This window comes from Dermacentor albipictus, chromosome 7 (genome assembly GCF_038994185.2).
Source record: "Dermacentor albipictus isolate Rhodes 1998 colony chromosome 7, USDA_Dalb.pri_finalv2, whole genome shotgun sequence".
Classification (NCBI taxonomy): domain Eukaryota; kingdom Metazoa; phylum Arthropoda; class Arachnida; order Ixodida; family Ixodidae; genus Dermacentor; species Dermacentor albipictus.
In genome coordinates this window covers 3424653-3441349 of record NC_091827.1, presented here as the reverse complement: position 1 = coordinate 3441349, position 16697 = coordinate 3424653, and the positions used below count along the sequence as shown (strand labels likewise).

Here is a 16697-nt window from a genome sequence, read left to right as displayed (position 1 = left end):
CCAAATGCTTTTCATCAATAGACTTTCGGTCTGGTTATTGGCAAATTTCTGTGGATGGAAATAATCAAGAGAAGACCGCGTTCGTCACCCCTGAAGGCCTATATAAATTCAAAGTTATGCCATTCGATCTATGCAACGCCCGAGCAACACTCGAACGTATGATGGACTCTGCTTCAAGGGTTCAAATGATCAAGATGCCTCTGCTACCTAGTCGACGTTCTCATATTTTCGCCTACATTTCAGACACACCTTGAGCGCTTATCAGCTGTTCAAGTCTTCCACGAGGCTGGACTCCAACTATATTTCTCGAAGTGTCGCTTCGGTCGTACGCAGATTACAGTGCTGGGCCTCTTCGTCGACGCTTCCGCTATCAACCATGCAGACCCGGAGAAAATTGGTGCTGTCAAGTCTTTTCCTGTACCTCAGTTTGTCAAAGACGTCCGAAGTTTTGTAGGACTTTGCTCCTACTTCCAACGCTTCGTTAAAGAGTTCGCAGCGATTGCTCCATCTCTTACTGATCTTCTGAAGAAGGTCGTGCCGTTTGTGTGGGGCCCCGCTCAAACTGCCGCGTGTACCCACCTCACCAACATTCTCACCACGCCGCCCATACTGGTCCACTTTGAACCGTCCTCTCCTGCAGAGGTGCGTACCAATACCAGTGGTCACGGTATCGGAGCCGTCTTAGCCCAGCGCCAACAGGGTCAAGATCGCGTTATCGCATACGCTAGCCGCCTCCTCATAGCAGCGGAGCGCAACTATTCGATTACAGATCGTGAATGCCTGACTCTCGTCTGGGCGGTTTCCAAATTCCGCCCGTACTTGTATGGAACGCACTTCTCTGTAATCACATTTGTGACTACAGACCGACTCCGATACCGTGACCGTGAGCCTATACCGACCGGCTTGGTCACTAGGCTCTGCCACTGCAAGAATAATCCTATGCAGTAGTGTACAAGTCGGGCCGATTACATAAAGACGCAAACTCTTTATCAGGCTATCCAGTGGACGAACCACCCGCCGACCCTGACCCCGATACCGACGCTTGCGTTTTCTCCGTTTCTCAGCTGCTACATGTTGCCGCCCAGCCACGCCGTGATGCCACTTTGCGCGCCATCAATGATGGCTTGGAATCTTCACCTTCTGATTCGTCCCTTCACCTGTTTGTTCTCCGGGATGGTGTATTATACCGCCACAATGTACGCCCCGACTTCCCTGCCCGACTCCTCGTCATTCCTAAGCACCTCCGGTCAGCTTTTCTCAAAGAACTTAAAGATTTACGAACGGCAGGTCATCCTGGCGTCTCTCGCACCTACGAGCGGATTTGCCGACGCTTCTTTTGACCAGGCCTTGCCCGCTACGTCCGGAAATACGTTGCGGTGGGTGAGAAATACCAGAGCCGAAAGACACCATCGACGCTCAGGCCTGCTTGGGTGCCTTCAACCGTTCTACATTCCTTCGGAGCGTTCTTTCGCGTTGGCTTGGACTTACTTGGCCCTTCTCCTCTATCCACGTCTGGCAACAAGTGAGTCGCTGTGGCGACAGATTGCGCCACGCGCCACGCCATCACGAGAGCGCTTCCAAGAAGCTGCGACACAGATGTCGCCGATTTTCTTTTACGTGACGTGATTCTGCAGCACGGTGCTTCACAGAAACTGCTCACTGACCGTGGTCGGACATTTCTTTCTCAAGTCGTAACAGACATCCTGTAGTCCCGCTCAACCAACCCCCCCCCCCCCCCCCGGGGCCCACTTTTGGATACGTGCCTGGGCTGTATTACGCTGTAAAACATCCGAGCAGCGTCGTCCTGCCTTTCGTTGTTGCGTTTTTCCCGACCTTATACCAAGCCTTCTCTCGCGGTAAGAGGGGCCGTTTCGCACTGAAGAAGAGCAATCAATACACACCCAACATTCCTCACTAGCTTCCCTTTAAAGCAAATTCTTATAGACTTACTCACAGGTGCGTGTGTACCAAAGCCATACGTGCGGAGTTCATTCGTGATGTCCATTCATTCTTGTGTCGCAATGCGGGCTTGTTACTGGCATCTCGGTATATAATAGGTATACCGCGCACAAGACACGGACATAGGAGAGAACATGAACATAGCGCCGTGTCTGTGAGTTCTCTTCTGTGTCGCATCGTCTTTTTTCACTGAATTCTCTAGCGATACCAGTACAATTGGCGCACCGCGCGAATCCTAACGAGGTCGATATTTACGCACAGCACGACGACGATGATCTGGAGCTATTGGAAGCATCGTGCCGTGGCCATCATTGTGATCCTGTTGAGCGTGGTTGTCCTGGCCGTGGCTTTCTACCTTATTACCGGTGAGGTTACGCGAGCACGAGGCTACCACATATTGGAACGCGGTAGTGCGAGGATCTCGTTCCATTCTTTGCCCTTTCGCGCTCCTCCGTGGGCACGGTGCAAACGGCGCCCGCGACGTCATCACAGGAATCGGCCGGCCGTGGGTGATGAGAATACAATCGAGAACGATAAAGCATTTCACGTGCACAACGCGAGCTTCGTCGCATTATATAAACCCCTCGAGCTCAGCATAATTAAGTACAGCACATCCCATTAATAATTTCAAGTTCTGCAGTGTTTTGCTTACCGAAAAAAGAATCTAATTTATAAAAAGAGAAAGAGGTCGCTACTGACAGGGCTAACAGAGTATACTGCACGAATTAACGTGCGTAGTTTTATGGGCACCATAAATTCCGGTAAACACTAGCTAACGAAACACGCACGGTGTCAACGCCTTCTCGTTCGCACGAACCATGCGGTCACAACGCCGGCAGAGGGGAGCGCGCGTGCTTGCCCTCGTGGGGACGTTCCGTGCTGCCGCTGCTTTGGCATGTCATTGCGCCGCGCCTCCAAAGCGCAGCAGATAAATTCGAGCACGAGTAAAGTGCTGTCGGCAGCCTGCTCGGCTCGACTGCGTCGAAGGTCCGCCCGGCGGCGCGTCTGTCTCGCGCCGCATGAACGCCTTGACATCGAATGAAGAAGCAGCAGAAGGGAAACTGCACCTTCCACGGTGGTGCGAAAATAAGCAGCGGATGGCGCTGCTCAAACAGGAAGCAGAAGTTTTCTTTAGAGTAAAATCCAATGTGACCGCTTCTCGCCGGTATAGCGCGCGCTGGTGCGCGTTGTCCTTGCCCTGCTGCGCGGCAGGCCTCGTGGCCTGCCGCGTAGCTGGTGCGTTCCGATTGCCAAAGAGCCGCTACTGACGCCCATACGGACAAGCCACGAGTGAGTGAACAGAACGTGCGACTTTACTGGCAGAAGACAAGCAGTGTACATTCTCGTGCAAGAGCAGAAATAAAATTTGCATGTAGAGATACGCTGGAATCATTGACACGAGCTCGTAAACGGCTCACCATCGTCGTTGCATATGGCGGTCTGGTAACGAGCGACAACCAGCAGCCCAAGCAGATTGGACAGAGTGTCCCACCTCTTTTCAGAGCCAGTCGCCGTTAAAGATGAGCAACTTACATTGCGAAGCAATAGGGTGACGCATGCATCTGCTGCCGCAGCCAACACAGCGACATGGGCTAATCCGCATTTTAGCGTTAACTCCTTTCCAACCTGCAAGTTTCTTTCGGGGGCTGCTAATGTGTGGCTCACACTAGGTGACCTGCCTTACCTCAATATGGACAAGTCGGTTTCGTGGGCATTACGTCCGGCAGCCACTTTTGCGGGCATTTCCACCCATGTGTCTATCAACCTCATACACGCCGGAACATGTAAGCACGTATGCTGGTCTCCGTGCTCACCAAATCACGGCCGAGGAAGGCCACAAGCACAATTTCCCCATGGCTGCAGCCATAGGCGTCAGTGGCATAGCCAGAAATTTCGTTCGGGGGGGGGGGGGGGGGGAGGGGTGCTCACAATGCAGCTCGGCCTCCCAAGAGGAAACATTAGGTCGGATGCTCCTCTCTAAATACATGTAGAAGGAGAACTCGTTTTTCTCGGCTACCACGTCACCAAATTTGATGAGATTTGTTGCATTTAAAAAAAAACTTACATTCTAAACAATATTTTATTGAAAAGTGGCAAAAATCGAAAATTTTCAGAAAATGAAACAATGAAGTTTACAACTTTGTAAATCAGCAATGAAAATTGATATCACAATTCTGTGAATTGCACATAATAGTAGTACATCTACAGCAGACAAAACTGATGTTACGCATGAGTCTCAGAAAATTAAGTATTATGGAAATACGGCTTTTGCAGAACCCTTGTGCATAACCTAACCAATTCACATAATATTCAAATAGACATATCGAATTTGTCCGCTTTGAATGGTGTAATGGATGCCGTTTACAGAACCGCGATATCTGTGCAGAGCTATTAATCTGTATACTTCATGCTTCTATTTTTTTTCGAAGTTTCCAATTTTAAAAAATATTTTAAACAAAGTTCGGGCCCTAAATCGAAATACCGCTTCCAACAGACACTAGAATTTAACTTGCTCTCTCAAATGCAACAAATTTAATTAAAAGCGACTCAGGAGTTATCTCAGAAAATCGTTTCTGCGTTTTACAAGTATCTGAATAGGCCGCGTCGGAGTTGGGCCCGAGCTATTAGCCCCGAGAACGAACGCGAGCGGCGCTGCGAGCGCCGCTCGCGTGACGTCAGGGCACGGACTCGCGCCTGTCGTCTGCTACAGTTCGTGCGTTGTACGGGCGCTTTCTGCGGTGTTTTCGTTTGTTCGCCCTCGTTCTCTCTGCTTGTATACTTATGGTGGTCGTTCAAATATATTTTTATGACGTCTTCCTTTGCGAACATTTATTCAAAGAGCTAATTTCTTAGACAACAATGCAGCTCTCGAAGGCAACGCTACAGTGCCAGCCGAAGCGACGCAGACCAGCCCATTGCGAGTTTTTCATACGCGGACAGACAATCGCAAAAGCATAGCCTATAGGAATCCAGTTATGATACCATACCTGCCGCGGTGCAACAAGTATGTCACAAAGCTGGCTATATATGACTTCTACAGCAGTTACGTTGATTTTATTCCGCTAAAACAGGTTAGCTCACGACGAGTAGTTCATGGTATAATATCGAATTTTTGCACTTCCTCACAGAAACGCTCGACAGTAGCACGAGGACTTAACTAATACTGGAGCTTAGATTCTACACGCCTCACTTGCTTCTTTAACTGCTTGTCAACATTAGGCGGTTCTACACGTGTTCATTTTTTTTTTAAGCGGCGGAAACTTGAAGTAAAGTTAATGACGGCTTACAGCTATTTACAGAGTACAAATAGGAATGTACCAATATATATTCCATTTTCCGTGCTACACGTTCAACTCACCTCTTTAGAGGGCGTTTGTTAATGATTAATAATGCATGTTATGTTTCTCTTTTTTTGTCTATGTTACCAAGTGTATATCATTTATTTATTTCAATGCCGCAGTGTGTTTTGCATTGTTATCGTGGAAATATTTCACTGTGCTTTCATACATTGTGTAACTGCAATGTTTTATGGCCACTATATAAATGTAATTTATATGGCGCTTGATGTGTTACCCCATGCAGCCATATTGTACCTAAGAGGGTGAGATTACCTCAAGCCGCGTCTGTGCGGCTTTTTTCCCTCATCCACCTCCATTTACTACTCCTCTGTACATGTGTGTGTGTAAATGTAAATTAATAAATCAAATCAAATCAAACTCACTTGAGAAATTTACTGGTGCTTGTTGCTTGAGGAATATACATGACGAATCTGTTTGGCAAACTGACACAGGCTGCTCGGCCCAATTTTTTTAGTGAAGTATGCCTGCTGGACCGCATAGCTGCAGCCAGAAAGCAGTCGAAGCGTCAATGACTAGTAGTATGGGACATATTGAAGATATCGAAATTCCCCCGGTGGAGGGTCAGAAATCAAGTGAAAGTATATGCAAGGCTTGTGGTGCTTTCTTTATGAATGTTTGCGATTGGATTGGAGCAAACTTAAATTAGCCTGCAAGGTTCTCTCTTACGTACCGACGAAGCGAATAGTTATCCGTTTGTATAATTAAATAACGCTGGATCGAGACATGGTGAGACAAAAGGTTCTTGAATTTTCCTTTTGTAGGCAATCTAAGCTGCGTAGTAGTAGCTCGAGAATACTTTAGCCATTCCAGTTGGCGCTGTAAAAAAATGCTTTATGGTTTTAATTCGAAGTTGAAGTGAACTGATGGGTTTCGCGAACATAGCGTGCCTCGCCATACGGACAGTCGATTGCTACCGTCACGTGATCAGGGGTGTGCCATATTGTCGATAAAGGCTACTGAGGGCCACTATGATACATTTCATCACTTTCAATTGAGTGGCTGTCGATCTAAACAACGAAACTTTTCTCTCAGGTGATTGCTACTATGGTGCTTGTGAATTAACTATGTAAATACTCTACATGACACGCCGTCGTGTTAGCAGCCATGAGCAATTAGTTTTTTGGAGGCCTGTTTCAGAGGGGGATGAAAGTAGCAGCAAACATTTTCATAAGAAATGCGCGCCTATTTTTTTACGCATTAATGAATGGCCATATTTGAATAGAACAACACACCAGAGTAATAGGAATCATGATGACAGCTTCGCTGGGCAGTGTCTTTCTAACATCGGATAACATGTTGACGCCAATTACCAAATTTTTCTTCCACGTAAAATGCAATACCTCTCATAGCTAAATACTAAAGGAATGTTAAGTGTTTAGCGAAGCATCATACACAACTTCGCGCGTTGAATTTGCAGATATTCTTTTTTTAGTCAAAATTTACCGATAGACACGGCGCATATATGCATTGCAAAAACTTGTAGACCCCTTTAACGCTACTTAGCTTGCGATATCCAAGTCGCAAAGTTTCTCGACTCACACGATTTTGAAGAAGAAACTGTGGTTAAGGTATTGCAGCTGAAAGAAGCCGACTTATTCTTCAATACGTGCGGCTCGAGCCACCTATACCCCAAGCATACACGAAGGGAACGAGCGCGCGCGGCAGCCGAGCGAGCCGGAGCGAGCGGCGTCCTGGCCGTGACGTCACTCGCGAGAGGGCGCCATTCCTCTTTCTCGGGGCTAATAGTTTCCTCTCAAACAATTTGCCTAGGGTTCAAATACATGAATAATAACTGCATTGCCATTGCCAAAGATGCTGCAAACAAATTCTTGAACGCTACGCACTGTCAACACAAGTAAAATATGTATTTTTTCATAAAATATTAAACTCGTATGTGCCCAAAATTGTGCCCAACATAACTGATGTCAATGCTTCCATGTTTTTTTGTCTATTTAGTAAGTAAAGAAAATATCACACGAACTTTAGAACTACATCAGTTCGAAACCAGCAAAGCAGTGCATGCCACTGATATGAAAAATGTAAAGGCCATGAAATGAACAAGTTGAGGACAAGTATGCTAGTGAAACTTTGTAATTCAAGATCCTTGTTTACATTCTTGTACATATTCAACGGCCAGTGAAAAATCTCAGTGACGTTGTCATTTGTTCCAATGTATTACGCAGGAGCAGCTGTCACCAGTCGTGTATCTTGAGTAATTGCACAGAAATTATAGTCGCAACAGGGAGCACGTATAAAAAGCAGGAGTTCTGCAGAATATACGAGGGCGAGTCAAATGAAAGTGAACCAATGCGAATATATGACAAATGGGGTACTTTATTTAAAAGTAGCCTCCATGAGCATTTAGACATTAGTTCCATTGACTAATGAGTCGCGTAATGCCCGTCTCATAAAGCTCCTTGGGTTGTTACTTCAAAACGTCTGCAACTGACTTTTACGTCATCGTCCGAGACGAATCTGGTTCTCTTGAGCTGTTTTTTTCGGTTGCCCCAAAATGTGGAAGTCGCAAGGTGACAGATCTGAGCTGTATGGCGGATGTTGCGGCGTTTCCCGCTTGAACTTTGCCAATTTTGTATTAACCACATCAGCGACATGGGGACGGGCATTGTCGTAGAACGTAGAACAAGATGACCCCACTCGTCAATTTTTCACGTAGTTTGTTCTTGATTGCGACATGCAGCCGATCCGGCGTTTCACAATATCGGAAACAATTGATAGTCTCTCAAGATTTACCAAATTCTATCAGTAATGGCCACTCACGATCAAAAAATAAAAGTCAACAACACCTTTCCGGCGGAAATGACGGCCTTTGCTTTCTTTGGGGGTGGCGAATTCGAATGTTTCCATTGTAAGCTTTGCCATCGTGTTTCAGGCTCGTAGTAGTGGCATGATGGTTTGTCTCCAATCAAAATTGCAGACAAGAAATCGTCACCCTTATTGTGATACCGGATCAGATGAGTAAAGGCAGCGCCGAACTTATCCGTATTCTGGCGGTGGTTCAATATCTTGGGCATCCATTGCGCACACAAGAGCCGATAACTGAGATGTTCATGAGTTATGGCGGGAACGGTGACGGTGAACCGAACCGTGACTGATGTTTACACGCTCTGCCAGTTCATCGATGCTTATCCTCCGTTCTTGTGTCATCAGCTCATCAGCCTTTGCAATTTTGTTAGGGGTGATTGCACGATGGCTTAGGTCTGGTCTGGGATCATCTTTGCAACTTTCACGTCCTTCTCTGAACCGTTTGTTCTAACGCTTCCCAGTGGCCAATGAAATGCAATGTCCAACGTACACGGCAGCCATACGGTGACTAATTTCTTTTTGGGAAACACCTTCAGCTGTCAAAAACCTCACGGCACCGCGCTGCTCAACTTCTGGAGCGTCCATTACGTCACGCAACCATGTTCAACCCAGTGTATGAGCGCATTAAACAACATTTATCCTCACACCTGCCCTCGTACATTAGAAATACAGCTTACAATTACAAATACAATTACAAATACAATTAGATACAGCTTGATAAAGGGCAAGAAAGTGCCACTGGAAACAAAGTTCACTGCACGTATGCACAAAATCTCGCAACAAGAGATCTAAACATACGTATAAGTATCCAATAAATCTGCGTATCTAACAAAAACTCACCGTATATAATGGGTCAAACAAGGCAAATAAACATGTTGCGCAATCACAGATTCATAGAATCCTAGACCCCTCCCCTATCCCATCCACTCCCCCCCGATGTATAGCGCGCGACGGAAAGCGGCGCGCTTGCGCTTCACTTTTCTCCCTTGTGCATACAAGACAGAGCCACCATCGTCGGCTCACCCATTCCCCCCACCCCCCCACACGCTTTCACTCGCACATGCAGCATGCGGCGCGCGGTCACGATGTTATCGCCCCTGGACTTTTTTGCGGAACATGAGGGCGACGGCAGGAATGCGCCTAGAGTGTCCATATTGTTACGGTGAAGTGAAGGAAGACGTTGATTTGGACTAGAGAAAGACGAAGTCTGGCGGTTGCCTGAACGCCATATCCATCATTTGTAAATATAAGTTATTTTACACTCGTGGGCCTGCTTTCTTCCCGCAACATTTTGGTGGAAGGTGCGGGGTACCACCACGGAACTTCGCAGCGGACGTCATCTACCTGCTGCCACAATGGCAAATCAACCGACACAAGCGACAACGCCTCGGCAGCCCGTGCCCACGGTCATCCTCACTCACCCACGGGACCCGGGAACATTTTGTGGCACGGACAACGTCGACGTCGAGGACTGGCTTACGATGTACGAGCGAGTGTGCGACAACAACAGGTGGGATCCTACAATGATGCTTGCAAACGTAATATTTTATCTGAAGGGAACTGCGAAGCAATGGTATGACACACATGAAGCTGACCTAACGAGCTGGGATGTTTGCAAAGAAAAAATGCGAGACCTGTTCGGCAGACCTGTCGGTCGTCAGCTGGCAGCTAAAAAAGAACTTGCGTGCCGCGCTCAGACGTCCACAGAATCCTATGTCGTGTACATACAGGATGTGCTGGCCCTCTGTCGCAAGGCTGATGACAACATGACCGAGGCAGACAAGATTGGCCATATATTGAAAGGTATTGCAGACGATGCCTTCAATCTCTTGATGTGTAAGGATTGTGCCACTGTGGATGCAATTATTAAGGAGTGCCGGCGCTTCGAACAAGCGAAGGGCCGCCGCGTCACTCAAACTTTCGACCGGTTGCCCAATACCGCCGCGACATCTTCTTGCGAAGACCCGCCGCGGTTCGTTCAGCCCGCAGGACCGGAAGAAATAACGCGCATCGTTCGCCGTGAGCTTGAGGCCATGGCCCCGGCTCCCGTTCGTTCAGACTGTCGGGAAAGCGTACCCGCTATCTCCCTTATACAAGCGGTCGTTCGGGGGGAAATAGCAAGTTTGGGCATTCCATCTCTCTGCTCAGTCCGCCATACCAACACCTACCAAATTTCTCCGACCGCTCGCTCCCGGACGCAAAGCTTTCCACCACTCCGTCGCAACCCAGCTGAATGGCGCACAGCGGATGATAAACCCATCTGTTTTAATTGTTCCGGTATTGGACACATCGCCCGTCATTGCCGCAACCACTGGTCGTCGCCTCCTCGGTGGTCGTCTCCGAGTCACTACAGCCAAGTACCCGACAATCGCACTTTCTCGCCCTATACGCCGACTAGGAACATCAACGCCGATAGTGCTCCACCAAGATCCAGCCGATCCCCGTCTCCGCAAGGTCGTAGGTCCCGTTCGCCTCTCGTTCACCGCTCTTCGTCCCCTTCTGCAACCGGTCGCTTCGCTTCGGGAAACTAGGCGGTGCAGCTCCCGGAGGTGAAGCTGCAACTCCGACCCGGCCCACAAATCCTCTATTGACCCTGCCTACATGTGGAAACCTGCTGGACATTGAAGTCGATGGCGTTCCTGTTAGATCTCTCGTTGATACAGGAGCGCAGCTTTCAGTTATGAGCGCTGCTCTCCGCCGCCGGCTCAAAAAGGTTCTGACCCCCGCCGTACCGTGCACCGTGCGAGTCGCCGATGGGAGTACGTCACCTGTCCTTGGAATGTGCACAGCACGTGTGACCATTGGGGGCCATTATACCGTTGTTCTATTTATCGTCCTTGAACACTGCCCACACGACCTAATTCTCGGCCTCGACTTCCTTTCGAAACACTCTGCCCAAATTGACTGCTCCGCAGGTGCTGTACAGTTGGACCTGCCGCTTCCTGCCGACGCAACCACTTGTGCTCCACACCGCTTATGTGCTGCTGAATTTGCAAGGCTGTCTCCACAGGCTGCTACAAATGTCCTGCTGACGCCCTGTCCTCCCGTAACTGATGGCGAGTACGTCCTGTCGCCGCTTACTGACGTGGTTTTGTCGCGTAATATTGCCCTACCGAGCACCTTAATTCGGATCCGCGAAAACTGCGCTCGCGTGCCCATCCTCAATTTTGGGTTCTCGTCACATGTTTTGCCACACGGTATCGCCATAGCGCATATCACTCCTTTGGAAGAATTTCAGATTTCTTTTTTGACCTCTGAATCCTTCCTCAGTACGAACGGACCTTTGTCATCCACTCCTTCGTACTCGACGCCTGCGGACGATGTTTCTAAGATGATCGCCCCCGACCTTCCTTCCGAGCAAACAACAGCTCTTCGTCATCTCCTGTCATCTTATCGGGACATCTTTGATTTGGACGACCGTCCACTTGGCCAGACATCTGTTGTCACGCATCGCATCAACACCGGTGACGCCAGCCCCATTCATAGGCGGCCATATCGTGTCTCGGCAACAGAAAGGGCCATCATACAGAAAGAAGTAGACAGGATGATGGACAAGGACATCATTGAACCCTCCAGTAGCCCGTGGGCATCACCGGTTGTCTTAGTAAAGAAAAAAGATAACTCGTGGCGCTTCTGCGTTGACTACCGTCACCTCAACCGGATAACAAAGAAGGATGTTTATCCCTTGCCTCGCATTGATGACGCTCTTGACTGCCTTCACGGATCCCAGTACTTTTCATCAATTGACCTCCGCTCCGGCTATTGGCAGATTAGCGTCGATGAGATGGACCGCGAGAAAACCGCCTTTGTCACACCGGACGGTCTGTACCAATTTAAAGTCATGCCCTTTGGATTATGCAATGCGCCAGCTACATTCGAGCGCATGATGGACTCTCTCTTGCGCGGCTTGAAGTGGTCTACATGCCTGTGTTACCTCGACGATGTGATTGTGTTTTCGCCGAACTTTGAGAGCCACCTGCGGCGCCTCACAACCATACTCTCCGTGTTTCGCAGGGCTGGCCTTCAGCTAAACTCCTCCAAGTGCCATTTCGGTCGCCGTGAAATTAACATGCTTGGTCATCTCGTCAACGCCGCCGGAATCCAACCTGATCCACAGAAAGTTCACGCCATGCGAAATTTTCCTGTACCTTGTTCAACGAACGATGTCCGTAGTTTTCTGGGCTTATGCTCTTATTTTCGGCGATTTGTGAACAATTTTGCGGACATCGCTCACCCTCTCACTGACCTTCTTAAGAAAGACGCCTCTTTCTCTTGGGGACCGCTACAGGAGAAAGCCTTCTCTACCCTGATTGAGCGGCTTACCACTTCCCCGATTCTCTCCCACTTTGACCCTTCTGCGCCCACTGAAGTACGAACTGACGCGAGTGGTCATGGCATCGGCGCTGTCCTCGCTCAGCGTCAACAGGGCCAAGACCGTGTCATCGCTTACGCTAGCCGCCGCCTTTCCACGCCCGAGCGAAATTACTCCATTACTGAGAGAGAATGTCTCGCGCTCGTATGGGCGGTCGCGAAATTTCGCCCGTACCTTTTCGGTCGGAGCTTCTGCGTTGTCACCGACCATCACGCCCTCTGCTGGCTCTCCTCTTTGAAGGACCCAACTGGACGACTTGCACGTTGGGCATTGCGCCTACAAGAATATACATTTTCTATTATATATAAGTCAGGACGCCTGCATAAAGACGCTGACTGCCTGTCCCGCAATCCCGTGGATCAACCGGACGATACCGATGCAGACTCGGACATCAGTATTCTGTCCCTCTCCGGCTTCCTCCACATTGGCGACGAGCAGCGCAAGGATCCTGTTCTTCGAACGCTTATGGAACGCCTAAGCTCCTCGCCCAATGACCCGTCCCTTCGGATGTTCACCTTGCGCGATGGAACTTTATACCGTCGTAGCGTTCGTCCTGACGGCCCGGAGCTCCTCCTAGTCGTCCCCAAGCACCTTCGACTCACCGTGCTCCAGCAACTTCATGACGCTCCTACTGCTGGACATCTGGGCGTCACTCGTACTTACGACCACCTGCGGCGCCGCTTCTTCTGGCCTGGCATTTATCGCTCTGTGCGCCGTTATGTCGCTTCTTGCGACCTGTGTCAGCGCCGGAAGACGCCTGCTATGCCTCCCGCTGGTTTGCTTCAACCCATTGATATACCTACAGAGCCCTTCTTCCGTGTGGGCCTCGACCTCCTTGGTCCGTTTCCAATTTCCATCAAAGGAAACAAATGGATTGCTGTAGCAACCGATTACGCCACTAGATATGCCATCGCACGAGCCCTGCCAACCAGCTGCGCTACAGATGTCGCCGACTTCTTACTAAAAGACGTCATCCTGCACCACGGCGCCCCTCGCCAGTTGCTGACGGATCGCGGCCGCTACTTTCTATCGAAGGTCGTTGATGATCTGCTCCGCTCCTGTTCTACAGAACATCGGATTGCTACCGCGTACCACCCTCAAACGAACGGCCTCACCGAGCGACTCAACCGCACACTCACTGAAATGCTCGCCATGTACGTTTCCAACGATCACCGCGACTGGGACGTCGCTTTACCATACGTCACTTTCGCATACAACTCGTCCCGTCACGACACTGCCGGATTTTCACCATTTTTCCTTTTGTACGGCCGCGACCCCACCTTGCCTTTTGACACGTTGCTACCTTCCGCAGTACAGTCACCCAGCACTGCTTACGCTCGCGATGCTATTGACTTAGCCGCCCAGGCCCGAGATGTCGCCCGTCATCGCCTCACAGTCTCGCAAGCTTCTCAAAAGCGACGCTACGACCTTCGGCACCGAGACCACCATTTTTCACCTGGTTCCCTTGTCCTTCTCTGGACGCCTTCACGTCGTGTCGGCTTGTCCGAAAAATTACTGTCCCGTTTTTCTGGTCCGTACCAGATCTTACGCCAACTGTCCGACGTGACCTACGAGATCGCCCCACTCGGTCAGCCTTCCGTGCCTCCCAACTTAACCAGTGATGTTGTTCACGTCACCAGGCTCAAGCCCTATGTCCCCCCAATAAGTGAGGCTGTTTAACTTGCACCGGGACGGAGCTCCCCCACCGGGAGGGTGATGTTACGGTGAAGTGAAGGAAGACGTTGATTTGGACTAGAGAAAGACGAAGTCTGGCGGTTGCCTGAACGCCATATCCATCATTTGTAAATATAAGTTATTTTACACTCGTGGGCCTGCTTTCTTCCCGCAACAATATAATTGCTATCGCAATAATATAATAAGAGTATCCGGCAGCTGAAGCGTCCCATGGCCCATTACTTTCAGAGAAAGAAGTAACAAAATAGAACTTTCACCATGCCACAATTCGCTGCGCCGCAACAACGTCTTTTTCTTTTTTCCTTCTTGCGGGGCGGGGGCACCATAATGAAAAAAAAAATGCAAAGGAGAGTATGTTGGTCACAATCGAATGCCTACTTTGGGCAACTAATGTGGCTATTAAAGGAATATCGAATAAAACACGAGACGCTTGGTCCACCAACAACCATGCGCATACTGCTCGGTATCCTTCGCCGGCGAGACAAGACTTTCTGGAGAGGTTGCGCTCAAGCGAACGCGGTGCAATCCGTCGAGTCCCCACAGTGATGGCGGCGAGCGACCATTGCTTCTTTTTCTCGTCTGTTAGCTAGAAAGCGTCCAAAATTCTGCCAGGCGAAAATGCACTCGGCCAGAGAAAACCGAACGCGCACGGAAGTGCGCCGCGCGGTGGTCGGGGCAACACGAGAAAAACGCATGCGCTCTGGCTGGCTCTGGCAGCCCGCGGGTAGGGGAGCGAGAACAAAAAAATTGAAGATGCTCAATGTGTACTCGCGATTAAAAGTCAAAGTAGAAAAAATAAATAAGGACGCAGTTACCTTGGCTGGCTTTAGTGTCTTCACTGGATGGTTTGGCGCATGTAAAAAAAAAAATGTTGATATTTTTTATGTGACATGATGGCACGAATGAACCACTACAACGCTTCGTCTCATCGGGCCTCGCTGCGGGCTTTGTCAACTTGTCTGACAGTGTATTGATTTGGCTTGTCTCGTTGTATGGCTCGATGTACGACTTTGGAAAAGTTAATGAACCTTTGGCGTCAAATATTTATGGGAACATTAAACTTACAAAGTTCCGCAATTGAAAATCTAAATAAAGCACAAGTTTGCAAATGTCAATGTAGCTTTTACATCAAACATTTATGAGAACTTTATACCCATAAATTTCGGAATTTACATCCATGCGCTGCGTAGATTCCGCGGCCTCCGCATGATGCCGTGGCGAGCCCGTTCACCATCAAACCGTCCTTGAAACTTTGTGCTCGGATGGGGCTGCTTGCGTTATGTGACACCCAGGGCATGGGCTTTGCCGCGAAATCCAGCCCGAGTTTGCAATTTCTGCGGTGAAATCGCTTTTCGAGCGTGAAAAAGACGTTCTAGACAAAATCCAGAATGATTTCCGGCGCCGGGGGTTGCTTTGCTCGGCGGTGCATGGACAGCACGAAAAAATTTTGGGGGGGGGGGTGAAGCCCCCCCCCCTCGTCTACGCCCCTGATAGGCGTATCTGCCGGGAGGGCAAAGTGAGCGATTGCCACCCCCCCCCCCTCACAGGACTGGGGTGGGGCGCAAAGTAGGTCATTTGCCCCTCTAATTTTGACACCCGGGAATATATCCGCCTCCAGTCCCAACCAAGATCACTCGGGTCTACAGAAAGCGACTTGAAGCCCTCATAATGGGGATGTGGCCTCTCCACCAGCTGCACGTAGAGTCTCTGCCACATTGGTTCTTCAGCGCACTCATCACTGGTATTTATATAGCACACATAGTCTACTCGATAACAGTTGGTAAATTTCCCCACCTCGCAAGTCTGCAGTGGTCCTTCAAGTCTTGATCTAGACATTATATTCGGGCTACTTGGTCTGCCGATATTGCAATTGAACCTCCATAGTGCAGCTGAGGTTCCCAGAACTTTCAAAACTGCTTTCACTTATTTGGTCGTGAAAGGTGTTCTCGCGGTGAAACTGGGGCTGCGCGAATCGTTCGCTTCTCGCTGCCGGCGCTCTTCACGTCAGCGTTGAGGCAGCGAGTGCTTGTGCTGACCGAGTGAGATGTGTTTATATTTGCCTGTACGTGCGTGACACCATGCTTGTCATAGGCGTACCAACCTGTCTGAGGGGGGTATGCCCCTCCCACCACAGTCAGAATTGGAAAGGAAAAGTAGGCCATTTATCCACCCTCCCCACGCGCACACACTTGTGAAAGCGGGCACTGTCGGCTGCACATTGCACAAATACAACAAAACAATAGCCGGGACCATGTTCTCAGAAATCGGCTCACATAGGTACGATTCATTTATTGCGTATCCCCTGCTTTCCGGCCTTGCCTCTATGTGCTGCAGCAGATGACGCCTTGCTGAGAAAGCTATCGCTAGGCTGTCAAAAACAAGTTTAATCTACCATCACTTGCATAATTCCGTGTTTCTTGGGGCCATCTAATCTAACCATCTTTTAAAACACGAAATCAAATTTGCTTTGATAATTTACTGGTATTTTA

The 16697-nt window shown here is 49.3% G+C and overlaps 2 protein-coding genes across 12 annotated transcripts in view; one reads left to right on the top strand and one right to left on the bottom strand.

Annotated features, from left to right (window-relative positions):
• The window catches only part of LOC139047665 (uncharacterized), a 63456-nt gene that overhangs the window by 23815 nt on the left and 22944 nt on the right, over positions 1-16697 (top strand). For all 11 annotated transcript variants that reach the window (XM_070521545.1, XM_070521553.1, XM_070521548.1 and 8 more), the window contains exon 4: positions 2221-2324. In XM_070521545.1, the coding sequence (XP_070377646.1) occupies positions 2221-2324 (104 nt within the window). The remainder of the gene's footprint in view (positions 1-2220; positions 2325-16697) is intronic.
• The window catches only part of LOC139047667 (arginine and glutamate-rich protein 1-B-like), a 90105-nt gene that overhangs the window by 62713 nt on the left and 10695 nt on the right, over positions 1-16697 (bottom strand). The window lies entirely within an intron of this gene.